Raw genomic sequence first — 17,145 nt, forward strand, 5'->3', positions numbered from 1 at the left:
TGGAATGCTAGCCTTTCTAGTGATTATCTGAAAAATGTGTGTGTATTATAAGAGCCATTTTTAAATCGTTAATCACGTTTTTCAATAATCAAAGAGCATTTTAAATGAAGCTGGAATCAATATGTCCCCAGTGTCCGCTCCGGGCGCCTGGTTAGGAACCTGGTGTGGGGTGTAACCATATGGGTGCATCGTTAATATTTGATGAAATGCCAACGGGGACTGTGGTCTAAGAGGCATTGCTTATTCCATTAGTATCTTAGCGTGCAAGCTTGATTCATTGAGCTAGCTGGCGTTAGCCCGCTTTGTTAATTCATAGCACACTAGGATCTTTAGTCTGTAGCATATGTGTTAGCCGGCTAGCTAGCTAGTGAGCTAGTTTCAGTGTACTGCTGGCCAATCCAGTGGAACAGGAGAGAACCAGACTGACTGCTAAACGCAGCCGCAATTTCGGTAAAAGGAGATGGAGACAGGACTGAAGACGGATGGGAAGGACGAGGCACTGCTGGGGAGCGAGGGAGGGTCAGGCCGAGGCGGCATGGTCCCCTAATAATAATAAGTTTAACCGACAAGTATTTCTGGTGCCGACTAGTAAGAGTATCAACGTATCAACACCCCTAAAAAATAGACACACAAAGAAACATACTTTTCTTCCCACTTTCAAAAATTATTGCATTAACAATATTTTAATTTAATAGATATTTCTGCCAATTAGCACAAAAGCATTCCAGGGAGGCTATTTGTTGGTGGTGACCGTCACAGGATGCAACAGTCACATCTCACATGACTCCAATTTCAACAACTAAGCACAGGATATGTTATTCTTTTGTAGATACTTATCTTCTGCTATTGATGCATTCAACAAAACAGAAATACCTGAGCCAGCACTGCCCGTTAAACTAAGTGGACAAAATGCATCCTAAATGACTGTTAAAACTAATGTAATTAAAACAAATGAAGGCAGAAACTAATGTAATAAAGTTGACTAAACTGCAGTCTTTTTGAAGTGACAAATCTAAACTTCCTTACAAATGCATCATGCAGTTTACAGTTTAAACAGGCTGCTTCAGATTGACTGGGGTCTTCAGTTACTCTGTCCTCAATATCCCTTCTTAAGAACGAGCAGACTCAGCAGGCAGTGCTGGCAGAGCGCGGGTCAGAACATAATGCTGAAACCACCAGAGATCAGCATTTTACATCTGTAAGTATAAACTTAGAGCTCTGCAAAGCTCTGCTTACATCACCTGAGACAGATGCCACATGGCATAAATACTGGAACGCTGGCTGACTGTCAGATCAGTCAGAGTCACACAAACAAACCCTGAGGTAGGTTTACTAAACAGAGTTAAGGAGAGCAAAGGTGAGGCCGACATGTACCTAGTTTAGCAAGATTTGTGTAGTATACAATCCTTTTTCGGACAGAGCTTTAAACTTCTAGGAATAAAGACGTTGTGGCATTGCTGAAAAAGGGCACTCCCATTCATAAATAAAGTACATAAAGCAAATATAGCAAATGATTGCCAAGTGGAAATATAAAGTAGCCTAAAGAGAGAGCTAGAAATGTGGCATTTGCACATATCACACAATATATTCTACACTATTTTTTGTCTCAGACTATCTCATTCCACTTTGTGAAATAATCTGCATACCCCTGTTTAAATTCTATTTTCTAAAAGCCTTTTTAAATATATTTTTCCAGAAATGTGAATTGTGACAGTATTTACATGTAGTTTATAGTCATGAAGCATCTGACACACTGGATGGACAAATCATTTAGCAGTATCGTGATATATAATATTAACTTTGGGACACCTACAAAACATTTCATTGCGGTTTGTTTTGGAGGGTAGCGTTGCCTGAACGTCCTCCTGAATGGGACCTTTAACTTGTTTCTCTAACTGCTCTGTTGCTCCATGACATGCAAACAGTTAGATTCACTGCATTATCTGCATGGACAGCCTATTAATGTGTCCAAAACATGATAAATTATCTTCACTGTATACATAGCTTAACAGACTACCTCTACGATAGGTTTAGCCTGAGGGCTGCACAGTCATTTTTTTAAGCTTTAGTAATCTTTCCTTCAACAAGCAATTAAAGGTGATTAGTTAGATTACATATTGATGCTTTACCCCATGTCTGGCACATGAGATCAAGCGTTTCTTATTAACAAGTGAAATGTATGATGATTATGAAAGTGTCTTTTAAGCATACCATAATAAATTGGTCTTTGTACCTTAATGTGGCTGTGACAGCAGGCAAGAGCATTTGTATCTGCATGTGAGGATAAATTATTATTTTTTGTTGCATGCTATTTGGTGTCATTATTACCACTGAGTCCAGTTATACTCCAATGTATCAATAGTCTTTCAGATCACTGGGTTGAAGTGAATAAAAATGTATTGTGATTACAAGATTTGCACATTTATGCTAAGCTGTATTTACACGTACAGTATATTAAGGCCAATGTTGCAGTGTTCTTTCAGCCCAAATACCTGTGCAAAATAACTACAATTGCATACAACATGTATTTTGTTGTATTTTGTATGTGATAAGCTTATTGTCCATTAGGAGTCTCATTTTGTCAACTGTAAAGATCGATAAAGATTAAAAAAAAGGAGAAAAGAAACAGCTGTTAACCAACTACCTAGCCTAGAAAAATGTAAAATGCATTTAGCATCTTTTGTGTTCCTTAATTTGCTTTAAGTCAGTTTTTTCTACTTGTACAAACCACCAACCTGATGTGTTCCTTTTTCTTTTTTTATTACTTAGCAACAGTAACACAAAACTTTCCTATATGATCACTATGGCCAGTAGAGTTCATCTTATGACGCAAATATTGCATCTTTAATCCATGCCTACCCCCGGCCAACTACTTCTGTCTGCAGCCGAGCACCCGATGCCTAATGCCCCATGTCTATGGTGCCATGCCAGGGTGCCTGCTGTTGATATGTGGCATCAGGTCCACTGTTGATCCAGGTGATCCTTTGATACAGCCAGGGTTGGGACAGATAAGGACAAAGGAGGTTCACACAGCAGCAGGCAATCCACTGCACTGCAGACTGTATCATTAAGTAAGATACAACTCTTCAAAGCTTTTATAGTGTACAAATACATTAATACTGTGTCTCTTTATGAAATAAAGAAATATATCATTGCCTTGTGTCACTCCACAGCGTCAGGTGTGCCCATGAAGCTAAGGGAGATTCAGTGCCTTGAAAAACAACATTTCTAACAGTTTCATTAGTGTGAACTGGTCTTCTGCTTGAAGGAAAGTCTCTTTGGTGACTAAACCACTGCCAATCAGGGCTTGATCCCTGCATATCATTCCTCAAAAATTAATTTGAGCACATCATGTCAAGGAGGCCTGTCTGGAGTCTGGGGCAGGCCACAGCTCTGATTGTATCTGAACGGCACATTGGACCGACGGACGACGATCTCCTTGGTGTGTCAGGGCCTTCCGCTGCAGAAAGGGTGTGCATTTGAAACCCTGTGCCCTCTCGCTCTGCCATCAGTGAGCTCCATATGACTGCTGCAAACACCTATCTCTACCCATAGATCCACCAGTTTCTACTGGTGGTGGTTTATCTCCAGCAGCAGGCTGGATCAGCCACAAAATCTTACATCACGGTCTTCAGAACACAGACACAGCAGACATGATGACCGTCTGGTACATTACTTCGTCATTGCTCTCTAACTTTTCTCACAGAAAAAACAAAGACACTGTCTCGTGTGTGTCAAGCAAGCGTAAGCAAATTATTTTGTTTCGGTACTGTAGCTTTGACGCAGACAAAACAAGTAACTCTTGCAAAGTGAAAACTAAAAACAATAATGAGTTGTGAACAGATGAAGCACACTATTATTTTAACTTGAAATGTAGATAAGCTTTTTGTTTGGTCCACTCTAACGGGTCAAATGTTGTGCGCAACAGGAGAGAGAAAGGCAGGGCGGAGGGGTGAGGGGGATGATACAGGTCCCCGGCAATTGATTAAACTGAACAATGGCGAGCAGATCCAGAGCAACCTTGGCTGGATGGGGGAGATATCACACTGGAGCTCAGAGTCAGAGACTTTCGTCAGACACAAAATCTATCTACAAAATCTCACTTACATTATGTAAGGGGGGGGGGTTGGTGTCTGGCATTTGAGTCTGTGTGTGTGAGTGTGCTTGTGTGTTGGGGGAGGGGCGGACGAGGGTTAAAGCAAGAAAGAAAAGGAGACAGTGACAGACTAAAGAAAAAGTGAAGAAAAGGGGGTGGGGATTGGCCGGGAGCAGTTTCTCCAAAAATGCTTATGCTTAAACCTCACCATTACACTTTGAAAGATTTACATTTACCATAAGTCACTCAGAATAAATTCTGCAGTTATTGGAAATGGCGAGCCTGTTGGTTGAAGTTAGGGTTTTCATTGCAGTGACTAATAGTGCTTCTCAGTTTTGCCCTTTTCAGTGGGATCTGCCCTCAGCTGCTAAACACACACAAGCCCTCCTCTGTAGCTGCGGCTGACGTCAACCGTCACTTAGCAACAGCCTTTTGGTGTAAAAGCAGCAGTGCTGACACCGTTTTCAAAAGAGGCGCACAGAGAAAGACAGAAAGAAATTCAGAGAGAATGAGAGACAGAGACTGAGAGAATAAAACGAGGGAGAGAAAAGTAAAGGGAGAAAGTAAGTGAGTACAATTTTGGTGAGATTCCTGTGTAATGTTTAAATGAAATTGCCATGAATGAAAAAAAAAATAATGTTATTGTAAGCATTTTCAGCGCAACAAAAAAAAAAGCTGGAATCACGCTCGTCTGACCATCCCATCAAATTATTACATAAAGCTTTCAGAATATTGAAGGAAAAGATGTTATATAATAAAGTCGTCTGGAGACTATTAACAGTCAGTAAAAACCTGTGGTATGTACTCACTTAAATACAACTTGATTTTACTACATCCCTCCCCTCATGCTTTAATTCCCACAGCAACAATTTACGCATGGGCTCACACCACCTATGTCATAGCAGTCTAATTTAACCATACGACCCCTCGACCAAACCTACCCAAGCTCTCTCTCCCTATACTCTCACCCTGTCACTGCACTGAGCAAACAGTCAACACATGCAAGGTTCAACAACCTCATCCTGAACTGAAAAGCTCAGCCACCTGAAATGTTTGCATTGTCGGGTCTCTTGTGGAGTAATCAAAATCCTTTGAAACGAGCTGTGCAGAAAAACTCTCCGAAACTCCTCAAACTAAAAAAACTTGATTGTGTTGCAAATAAAACCAGCAGCGTGGGGAACATTTTGTCATTACTTATCTTACCAAGCCATTTCACATTTGCTAATTTTTCGAGTAGTGAAAACGGGCAAAGTATGGGAGGCTGATACAATGGTTGCAGGAGAAGAAGAAAAAAAGCTCCAATTAGCCCAAACTTAGTTGATGGCAGTGGCTCGGCATCTTCCTCTCCAGTCCAACATTCTGGGCCTCAGAGATACACAAACACAGCCACGGATAAGCTTTGTGCCACGCTGCAGAGCTCTTTATACGCAGTTCAAAACAGAGCATCAAACAAGCCATAACCCCAACATTGTCATAAAAGTATTATAATAATAATAATAATAATAATAATAATAATGGCAAAGACATAAACAATATTTGGTGAGCCCTCTTTTGATGGGGACTCTTCAGACACTAAAGTCATTAGGCTTAGCTCTGGTAGAAAGCTAAAGAGCTGCAAGCTAATTGCTGGTGATCATGACGCAAACCGTTTCCAGGGTAACCCGAGTTTTGGAGTACCCGCTCCAGCATTTCCTCATCTGTTTGCACTCACACCAGCAGGCTGACAATGCAGCCGCTGCATCCTGTTTCACTCTGCAGTCAGCCAAACGCACAGTACCTCACTCAACTTAACCCTTTCTACTTGTCCTGCTGCTGCCGATGAAACATTTAAAAGCAGCTATGCAAGCCAGTTCTGACGTTAAAGAAAGTAGAATGAGAGTATAATTCACAGAAGCCCATCCGGATCCAAAAACAACAAACCACATATTAAATCAGTGCAATTCCCAAAATAATAAAATGATATAGGCAACATTCACAAATGCTGATTCAGCTCTTGATTTGGCATTTATAAAATGTTATCAAAGCTACCTGTGGCATTGATGAGAAGTTGCTAAGCAATGAATTAGGACATCTTGGTCTTCATATCGCAACTGTTACACAAGCTTAAACATGCCACTCTCTTCAGTCAAACAACAGCTCCGCTTCACATTTCATCAAAGAAAATTTGATTATGATAATCAGCTCTAAGACACATTAACAACACTTTCACTAAAGGAGGCCATATTTCCATATTTATATAATACCTGGATTATAAATTAAAGTGTGGATGCAGCATAAGACTACATACTTTCAAGCCGTTTTACTTTCACATGGGCTGAGAGAAATTGTGCACAACATTGATCATATCAAGATGAAAGTCTCCTTAAAATAAATAAAAACAAACACACGTAACATTTAACTGCAGATAGCATTTAATGGCCTTTACTTCAAGGCAATGCACTTTTTCTCTGTCTGCACAGTTCTTAGAAGCTGCAGTCTATTTCAACTAAAGTGATATAAAATGTATAAAAAGAACAAATAAAAAATAAGGTTGAGCTCAAAAGGTTATCGTACTTATCTTAGTTAATCAATTTTAATTTTTAATTTTTTTAAGCACAAAAAGAATATGAGCAACAATGCAAAATTAGATTGTGGTGTTATGGCATATATATATATATATATATATATATATATATATATATATATATATATACCATAACCAGCATCCAGCATGTGGAGGATTTACTGTGTACTGGAAAATCCTGTACACAGTATAAATAAAATAAATAAAATATAAATAAAATAAAACTGAATGCTTGTTTCAGCACACACAACTCATCTTGAATTTACCACGTGTTGTTCAGACAGTGGTTTAGTTTTGATAACAGTGAACCAAAGGCAAAAGAGCTAGCAGACAGTTTTACTAAACGCACAGGGGCTTTCATCTCTACAGACAAAGAGGCTGAGGATGCAAACAGTAAAAACAGTACACTGGGTACAATATCATTTGGCCAAGATTTTCTCATTAGACCACTGACAAAAAAAACAACAACCATATTATTATTTTTCTAAGTCACAAATCTACTATTAGATTTTAAACCAAAAATCTACTATTAGATTTAACACTACTTTGTCTGTACTTGTGTGTATAATACTGATGGAGGAGAATTTGTCCAATCAAAGTACACATTACAACTAGTTCAGTACATGTACACCACTGTGCTGATAGTGTCAGCCTTTAAATTGCTGTTCAGCAAAAAAAAAAAAAAAAAAAAAAAAAAAAAGTCAAATTATAAAATAGGAAAATATATTATTTTGAAATACTTCAATAGCTTTGTTTGATTTCTGGATGAATAAGCTGAGTGGTTTCTCCATGGCAACCTTTTCCTCCTCTTTCTATTGCACATCGTCTGAAGACGGACAATTTCTCATCACTGCTGGAGGCAGACACTATATTCTACAGGGCGATTAATAAGACTTGGCATTTTTTTTTTCTTCTTTGCAATCACCCTGTGGTACGTCACTGGGTTGTGACGTCAATGTTATATCATTCCACATGGCTTTACAGCAAGCGAACGTGACAGCTGAGAGCTGCTCTGCGTTTCACTGCTCTCCCTTCCAACCGTTCTCTCTGCAGCCTGCTTCTCTGTTCTTGTCTGGATGAGGGGTTAGTTAAGTGTATTATTTACCCCTGCCTGCCCCCGTGGAGTGGTAACCACACAAAAAGAGGGCCTTCTCCCTGAATTGTACGCTTCACTGCCAGCACTGCCTCGAAGGTTTTACTCATGAAGTACAGCTTTTAGATTTCTGCCATTAAAACGCCCAAATGCAATAATCCTACTTAAAAATATGATCTCCACTTTATCTACTTCATCTCAAAAAACTAACTGGGTCTCAGAGACACATGCGGACATTCAGGTTGGACAATAAAATCATTGCTTTGGATTTTGGATTTGAAATAAATGACTAAGGACACACATCCAAATACGCAGCAGACAATTTGTCAAAATATTTCTCACTTGCAAAGTTTGGGTCTCAATTTGTGACCATTGTGACTATTGGACAGTCTCAAAGTGCAAGACACAATTACACGCTTCACTGATGTATGTAGGTCTCCTATTGAAGAAGAATTTAACACAATGGAGGGACACTGTTCATGCAATAAATCTAGGATTTAGTGAGCCTAACCCCTGGCACTTGCAGTCATGCCATGAAGCTTTGGTTGTGCAAGAGGGTTTGAGTTACAGTGCCAAAACACAAAACTGAGACTTGAAATTATCAGAGCAAAAATGAACTTTAATTAAAGCTGGAACAGGCTCAATCAGACAATTGTTTATAGTGCACTGGGTTTTCTGTTTTGATGTGTAAATCGTGTTTGCAGCTTTACAGAGACAGAAACTTTTGTCCCGTTTCATGATTTTTAAATAAGCAGTCTTAACACTGTTTCGATACAGTGTGTATAATAGTAAAGACTCTAAGATGGCAGCAACCATGAAGGGCTTTCCTTCCTAGTCAGTCTGACACATTTAAGGATCACACCTCTAATGAAGAGATGTGCTCAGCTACAGAGCCTGTTGCAGAACTACACTACACTGTGTACAAGCAAAGAAGACTGAGAAGTTGACCATTATGAAAAACAGAGCAATCAAAACTCATGTGGCCATAACATGACATGGAAATGAATATTATATAACACTTATTATCATTTTTGTTTGGTTGACGTGTTGTGGACTAGTACAATTCTAGTTATAATATGCAAATGACAGTTTTCATCAGAGTTGATGTTGTCAAAAGATGCTTTAAAGACATGGTGATGGGGCGTAAAGGAAATATAATCGTATGACTCACTGTTAGACCACGCTACAGTTGAAAATGATTCTATAAGCTTGTCCTTATAAATAAGGAGTATTTAAAAAATAACTTAATTGTGAAATATTTGCTTGATTGGTATGTGCAAATCTGTCATAATTATCATCTTGGAGTTAAGAAATATTTAAAGAATGACATGAGAGACTGACTGTATTGAAACTGTATACGGACTAGTATATGGTGAAATGAATGCCATCGGACAGCTGAATTTGAATTAGGTGATCAATGATGCTGAACAGTGTGTTAGTGACGGTTACTTGTTAGTACCAGTGCATGCCCATTACCTATTAAACTATGTTTTCTGTTTAGTTTTAGGAAAATGTTAAGTTTTAGATGGAACTGTCATAATTTGCATCTGCCTTGCATACTTGTACAGTGAACAATGAAGGTGTTCTCTTCTGTTTGCAGACAAATATTTGGATGCATTTCCTACCTTTTAAAATACCTGCCATCTAATTCTTCTAATGTATTGGCACCTAGCTGCCTTTATAGGACACATTACAACCCCCAACAGTTATTATGTAGAATTGTGTGAATTCAGGTGATGCCACAAAGCCACTTTTTAACGTTCATTTTAAAGACATGGCTAGAAAAGTTAACATAATTTTTATGGCAATTTGACATGCAGGCCAAGCTAGCAACCCAAATGTCCTAAAAACATTAAAAGTAGGAGCTAAATAAGACTTATTAGCCTAACAAATATTGTTGGCATGCATGTACAGCCTCATTATGCAACACAGAAATAAAAGTAGTGAAAAACTGCTCATTAAGGTGTTGCTCTACAGCATCACTAGTGGCCAAAACCTCCTCAGCGTACCTTTAACAAAAACAATAGCAGCAGTTTTTTTTCTGAACTTAAGAGAGATGCTGATCCATATGCAGTTTTATGTTATCGCTTTGTCTACACAGTGCACCCTGTTGTAATGCACAATTAATAGCTGTTAATGTTAATTAACTTTTGGTGTTGTAATACCAAAGAATACCTTTAGGTGGCCCTTTCAAGCTTTCTGTGTGCAATTACTTCAGAAGGATGAAGAAATAGTTGTGACAAAACATCAGAAACCTGAATGTCGAAAAAAATATTCACACCCTGTTTCCTCAATTTGAACTCACAGAATGGATTTACAAATTGGAGGGGAAAAAATTGGGACGGAGGCTACAAACTATTCTCAAATCAACAATTTTTGTATTTTTATGTGCAAGTATTACAGCTTCTTACACGCACTGTTGCAGCTCTTTAATTCCCTCATGGTACATGACAAATGAAAAGCTGGACATCTAAAACCTCATGTATTTGGTGGCACTACTCTCGTCCTGCTGTCTCTCAGGCCACGGTGCACATCGTTTCGAAGCAGCACTTTTAGTTTGAATATACCATTAATATATGATGGTGTCGACTTGCAAAAAGTTTAAACCCACATTAACGGAGTGTTTGTGAAGAACGCATCAGATGGCTCAAACATGGATATAAAATGTCAAACGGATTTTCATGATGGCTAAAAAGAGTCATTATAGAAAATGTTGCTACAGCAAATGATAGAGAAAACAAACTCAACACAGTACAGAGTGCTGTAGTTATTCCTCGACGCAGAAAATCCAAGGTTCGAGTCCGACCTGTGACGGTTTTCCTGCATGTCTTCCCCCCCTCTCTCTCCCCTTTCACATCTCAGCTTTCCTATCCAATAAAGGCAGAAATGCCCAAAATGTAAAAAAAAAAAAAAGAAAAAAAGAAAAAGGAAAGCTGTTTTTACACGTTATCCATTTTTGCTGCCAAGTTTGTTTTAGTTTGGTTAGGTCCTTTTCACCAGTGACAGTTATCTGTTAGTTATACAGCGTCAAGCAAAAGTACTGTTGCTGGGTTGACTGCTTGGTGTGCAAACTGTGTGTCAAGATGAAGAACATGTGTGACATCACCAGTGAACCTTGGGTGACTTTTTGAAGTCTGCCTTTGTGCCTCTTTTTATTGGCCTCTGACGCAGAAACTGTCTCATTAATATGTAGAGAAGTTATATCACAGAGGGGGATTTCTTATGCTTACATAAGCATGCTGCTTATGCTTAGTTTACAGTTCTCTTCACTGACTATATTTCCCGATTATCAAACCCAGGAAAGGAAAAGGTGATTTGGTCAAAATCTTCTATCCAAAATCTTCTAACTGTTATTTCATATCTCCCTAACGATATATATCACGATATAGCATTTTTTTCCTTGTAATTCAATAAATAAATCTATATTTTAAAGGGATGTCACGATACCAGAAGTTTAGTAGTGGACACCAATACCAGTGAAATTCCATGATTCTCAATACCCAATTTGATACCAAGGTAAAAAAAATAAAAAAAATAAACTAAATTAATCTCATCTACTCCTTTATAATGTGTATTTCAGGATATGGATAAAAAGGAAAACCCTTGGGGGGGCTTCAATCTTTTCCGCTCCAAAGCCTAGCATCACCACACAGCTAGCATATACAGTAACATCGTCCATGAGTTCACCTGGAACTCCTAAACTGCAAGTACCTCAAGTTAAGTTGGTTTCTCTCTGTCGTTGTTTTTTCACATAGAACTGGGCTGGTTAAAGTTAACTTTACTGACGTTATGCAAAGGTCCATTGGAACAAGCGCTAATGGTAGCTAATGTCAGCTGTCGTTAACGTCAGGCTCTATGTTAAAAACAAAAGGCAGAGAGAAACAGACTCACTTGCGGTTTGGGAGTTCCAGGTGAACTTGTGAAAGCCGTTGCTGTAGATGTACGGTAAAGCCAGAGGCTACTGTGGTCAAGCCGTCAGTGAGCACCATGGTGTGCAAGGAGATGAGGCGCTATTCACGGTTCTTCAGAGCTTTTCTTTAAGCTTTCTGTGAGCAATCTCTCTAATAAATCGGGATATCTCTGTATGTGTGTGTGCCTGCGTATGTGAGTCTGTCTTTAAATTATCTAATGAACCATGTATCCAATCTACTTCACACTTGGTTTCCTGGGTACCCAATGAGATTAGGGTTTGGAATTTTGAGCAGTTTGGACAGCATTGGATATTGGATATTAATAAACTGTGAATTAAACTAAACGACCGCACAGTAAAGGTTGAGGAAATAAGGTTGGGGAAAAAAGCACTGCCATAACACTCTCTCTTCTGTGTCTACCCTTCACAATAAAAGTCCAGCTTAAATTCACTCCGAGCATTTCACTAAGAGAAAACTCAATAAAAAGGGATTTTTGCCAACACTAGATATCAAACAAAAGCCAGACACTAGATCGTATTAAATTGCTGTGAGCTGTAAATTCACCACTTTTAAGTACACAGCAGAACATAACGTCATCTCGGAGCTGACTGGGCAAAGAGAGCAGTCTTATTCATTTAACGGTAGACTAGAACACTTATAGGCGTATATGCTGCCCCTGTCAGGTCTGGAAGAATTGTATCCCTCGGTACCTACCTGTGGTAGTGTAGAAAAACGAGTACCGTCACATTTTTCCAATTTTAGCATCGATTTGGTACCAAAGTATCGGTTCTCGTGACATTTCTAGTCTATATGAAGTTAGCACACGGTAAAGCCTGTTTTTGTATATCCCCTGTGAGAATTAAATACTTGACAAATGAAAAGTACAGAGTAGTTTCTCATTTTATTAAAAACTTTAGTGCAAAATGAACATAACGTGCAAGAAATAGAACGTAAAGCATCTTCCAAATAACATAACAGTATTGCCGTAACGCAGTTCGGCCGCTGGTTTTCCAACATTGCGATAGAAACGATATAGAAAAATATAAGACAGACGTTTTTATATCATTTTGATGATATACATTGTCATATCGCCTAGCCCTATCGCCATCAGTAGTTAAAATTCTAAACATTTCCAAAATCTTGATTATAGAAAAAAATACTTTTTTAAGATTCGAGAACATCAACAGTAGCTCTTCCCTACATTATGGGCTACACCGCTAATATTGTAGGCCATCATACTATCCCAGTGAGTAAGATCTGTCCCAGCATGCAGTGGGCACAACACCTCAGACAAGTTGCCAGTAAGCTGCATCATAGGGCTGACACCTACAGACACACTCAACCCAACACTAACAACTTTGACATAAAAGTTTACTGGCAGAGAGGCTTCCAAATCCCTTAAGGACGGTGTGATGATGACGCAGGTGATAACATATGTTTGCAAATACATTTTTTCCTCAATGTGGATTGCGATGCTTATCAGATATTAAGCTAATAATATGGTGCGGCTATACAATAAGTAACCTCTTAATCACCACTTTTGCATAACATGGTCTTTTACTCAAGACATTACTCAGTTTCACATTTTGGAGCCCCCAGTCCCTGTGTCTATGTACTATGTAAAAACTAAAGTACTACAAGGGATGTCAATGGAGTCCAATATAAATGTGGAATGGGATTACTCTTATTAGGAATTTTAGCTGAGCTGAGCCCCCCCCATCACAAAAATTACTAAAGATATTACAGCCTACATATATTATGGTTTTGTATATGTTCAGTAAAATAAAGTACATTCTGGGATCTAATATTTCTGTATATCATAGGATAAAGCAAAAGGTGAAACAGTGTATGGTGTTCATACAGGTTCTTGAATGATCCAACCTGGTTTTCAGTTTAAGTTTTCACGCATTGTTTAAGGCCTAACTCAATGTGACTGTTAATCTGCTAATAGCCTAAAACACAATGAAGTGGAAAAACAACTCCTGGAAATAGCACAACTGAGACAAACTGGATATAGCCTACATTTTTTGTTTTCTTATCATTTCTTACCAAGCTTGAAGGACACAAAAACAATGTGTGTGAGCTGATGGCTTGGCATCCACTAAAGAACTGCATTATTGTTTTTAAATACACTGTTTAAAGATAAAAATACTGACAATAATGTTGGCATTTAGCTACAAACTAATTAAGGAAACCGCTTGCATCAGTTTTTTTTATCCACAACATACTGTATGCAACATGATAGTCTTCATTTAGAATGGACATCACTCGATATAGGTGTGTTCGTTTACAAAACTAATGCAAAGCAGAAAAGAGGATCACTCTGCGGTGGAACTGTTAGTTGCTTTATGTAAACAGACTGATTTTATACAGCGTGTGCAGGCTTGTGTATACAAGCAAACAAACAAAAAGAAGAAACACACGCTGAATGTGGACTGTAGACACTGTATAAAGCCTGTGTGTACTCACCATCATTTTGTTTTGTTGACTGCTACGGTCAGATGGGACTTTAGGCAACATCCCTTGCTATGCTGCTGGTTGTGTTGTTATGACATGCTGATGGACACTCACATTTCATTGATAATCTGGTATATAAACTTTTAAATAAATGAATTCCCCCAAAAATGTATGTAGCTAGACATCATGGATAACATGTTATGCAACATGAGGTTCAAATACTTTATTTTGGTGACTTTGGATTAGCTTGTCTGCTGGTATCTTAAGGAGCACGCTTTTTGATGCACCGAAAATATTTACTACAGTGTTGTCAAATTGCTTACCAATATCATGTACCACCTTTTTTGGTCCAAACGCACGCATGCCTCAAACATTTTGCTATGAGTGCATGAAGTTAGTTGCGTGGATTGTTGATACATTATATGTTAGATTGCTACATTTTGCGTGCCAGATAACACATTCACAAAAGTGGTTGATTTTAACAAGATTTAACATTTTGAGGGGGATTCGAATTATGGGTCGTCATTATTTTAAAAGACACGTTTATTACAACAACAAAAAACTAGTTAACAAAAAAAATTTGACTAAAACTATGGACCGTTGGCAGTGAGGGGGGAGGGGGGTCTTTTGAACCACTTGAACCCCCCTGTCTACGGGCCTGCAAGTAGACTGCACACAATGGCATGCTGAATATTAATTAGAAGTATTTATAGGAATTTATAGACACATGTAATAAAACTGCAAAAAGCAATGTTAGATTGCCAACTATCTGGAATAGTCTAATAACCCAGTTAAGTCATTCCCAATACAATCCTCTCTTTTACCTGAACACTTTACAAGTAATGTACTTTGCCTATCTAATAATTTGGTTAAGCTGATTTTGTTCTGTGAGGGAATGTTTTTGTTTCTTTGATTTGCTTTGTGGCCTTTTCATGACAAAAGATTGGGTGTTTTCCTCCTCTGATGCACATGTGTACTCGGGGCAGCTGCGGATGATCAGTGGGCCTATTTTTGAACAATAACAACAGACGTGATCCTGCAGGGGAAGACCTACCTGTTCTCTGGATATACAGGGTAACGAAGGTCTGCGAGGCATTTTACAACTGCCATAATAGCTGGTCGACGTTTCCCCCAGTGAAACACAACTGGACCTTCTCCTAGGTCTGATCACAGGGACCTTTTCCTCCGCGGTGGAGATCCCACTCGGTGCTTCCCTCGACGGGTAGTAACGGTCAAAACAGAGCCCCAACAGGGAGCCCGAAACCCCCGCAAAGCAGGCAAAGAGAGGTCTCAGCAGTGCGGGCAGACCGCTCAAACTTGTGAAAGAAACAAGCCACACAACGCTGGCAAAAAACAGTATAAGAACACTGTGTTTGAGTTTCAGAGTGGGGATCAGGGTGAGCAGACCCACGCATCCCAACACGAATAACAACCTGCCCACCATTTGCATCTGGTGTTGGTCCTCTCCCCATTGCAAAAACCGCAAAACCAAAAAGTCCCCGAGATAACACGATGCTGGCAGTGACACGAGCCAACATTTACTGCTCTCCTTCTTTTTCCTCCTCAGGTAAAACGTTAGAAAGAAGAAAGCACATCCTACGCTGAATAAAGGACTGATGGACTGGGAGAAGCCCGACAAAAAAGTCCGCAAATCCCAAAGCGAGTCACTTTGCAAGCTCCTAGAAATGAGGAAAGACACTGCGAAGACTACAAACGCGCCGACGTAGAGGGCAGAGACCTTTAACAATTTGGAATTGTCTTCGTTGTAAAACCTAACGTTACACACGTTAAACAAAAATCCCCTCTGATGGTCCTGTTTGAGAGGGGTGACGCAGCTCTTCACATAGCCGTTCCTGAAGCCCTCTGAGCTGTTTACACTTCCAGCTCCGTCGTGGTGCCTTGTTTTACTGTGCAAAACCTCTCCTTCCTCCCGTGCAGCCATGGCTCGACTGCGGCTCCTCGTATCCACTCAAAAGTCCCCCTCTTCTAATATTCACGCCGTATTAACGCTGAACTACATGACAGCAAATGCACTCCATGGTCACTCAAACGTGCTCCAGCACTTGGACTAAAGAAAGAAGGTGAGATGTTGTTTTTACAGAAAAGGGGCTCTCTGTCGACGCCTAGAGGCCACAACTTGGACCTCAGGGCTTTGTAATGTGGAGCGCTGAACAAATGCTAAACTGCATCATTAATATAATATAAATCAATGTACACTGAGACTGCAGTTAATGACCAAACTTTTAAAAAGTTCCCATTTAAAGAATTAAGAAAATATCACTAAAACTAACGGTTACATTTCCATAACCCTCCTAACGTTACCCCATCACACAATTTGCTCCTACGTATGTTTTATTGTTTCAGGTATACATTCCTTGTGTAGTAGGGTAGTCTCTATTATTATTTATTTGAAATATGTCGTGTTTTATACCTGATTTAAGTACACAATTTGAATATCATATTTTGTTTAAAATGGAGATAGGCCAAGTGAATTGAGCCAACTAAGTTTGTTAACATTTGGAATACTTCTCATGTTTTTCTCGCATATTGATTACATTTAGCTTGGCCATAGTCTAATTAACTGTACAATTAAAGTAATATTTTACCATCATAAAATGAAAAGCCTTTTGTTTGTTTTTTTTGTCGCCACTGCGTGTCGCTGCATCATGTTGCTCTGGGATCATTTGCTTCGCCTGCTTTCAGTGTTGAGCTTGGCAGGATGATTGTCGATTAAACTGATCAGAATAACACCAAACGTGTTATAATAACCTATTTGACAACACCGTAACCGGCTTTAACTGTCGAGTGGTGGCTAGATATCAAAATAAATATATCGTTTAACATATTTTTTGCGAGATAAATAATGCACAGTCAAAGCCATTGTTCATGGCTAACACAAAAGAAGCCCCACTGGATGCCCTAGCTAGCTAAATACGATCATACTGTCTATGAATACGATGCCTTCCACAAACCTAGCTAAGCTAGCTTTTTGACATCCAGAACATTCTGTTAACTAGCAGCATAA

The 17,145-nt window shown here is 39.1% G+C and overlaps 1 protein-coding gene across 3 annotated transcripts in view; it reads right to left on the bottom strand.

Moving 5' to 3' along the window:
- pde3b (phosphodiesterase 3B) overlaps window positions 1–16,219 on the bottom strand; it is a 50,085-nt gene extending 33,866 nt beyond the window's left edge. For 2 of the 3 annotated variants that reach the window (XR_004109283.2, XM_031324133.2), the window contains exon 1: window positions 15,175–16,217. Coding sequence is in view for 1 of the 3 variants with exons in the window: in XM_031324133.2 (XP_031179993.1) it covers window positions 15,175–16,062 (888 nt within the window). In the remaining 2 variants the exon portion in view is untranslated. Of the gene's footprint in view, window positions 1–15,174 lie in introns of all 3 variants that reach the window. The other variant, XR_004109286.2, reaches the window with a different exon arrangement.
- Between the last annotated feature and the right edge of the window lie 926 nt (window positions 16,220–17,145).

This window comes from Sander lucioperca, chromosome 3 (assembly GCF_008315115.2).
Source record: "Sander lucioperca isolate FBNREF2018 chromosome 3, SLUC_FBN_1.2, whole genome shotgun sequence".
In the NCBI taxonomy this organism is placed as follows: Eukaryota; Metazoa; Chordata; class Actinopteri; order Perciformes; family Percidae; genus Sander; species Sander lucioperca.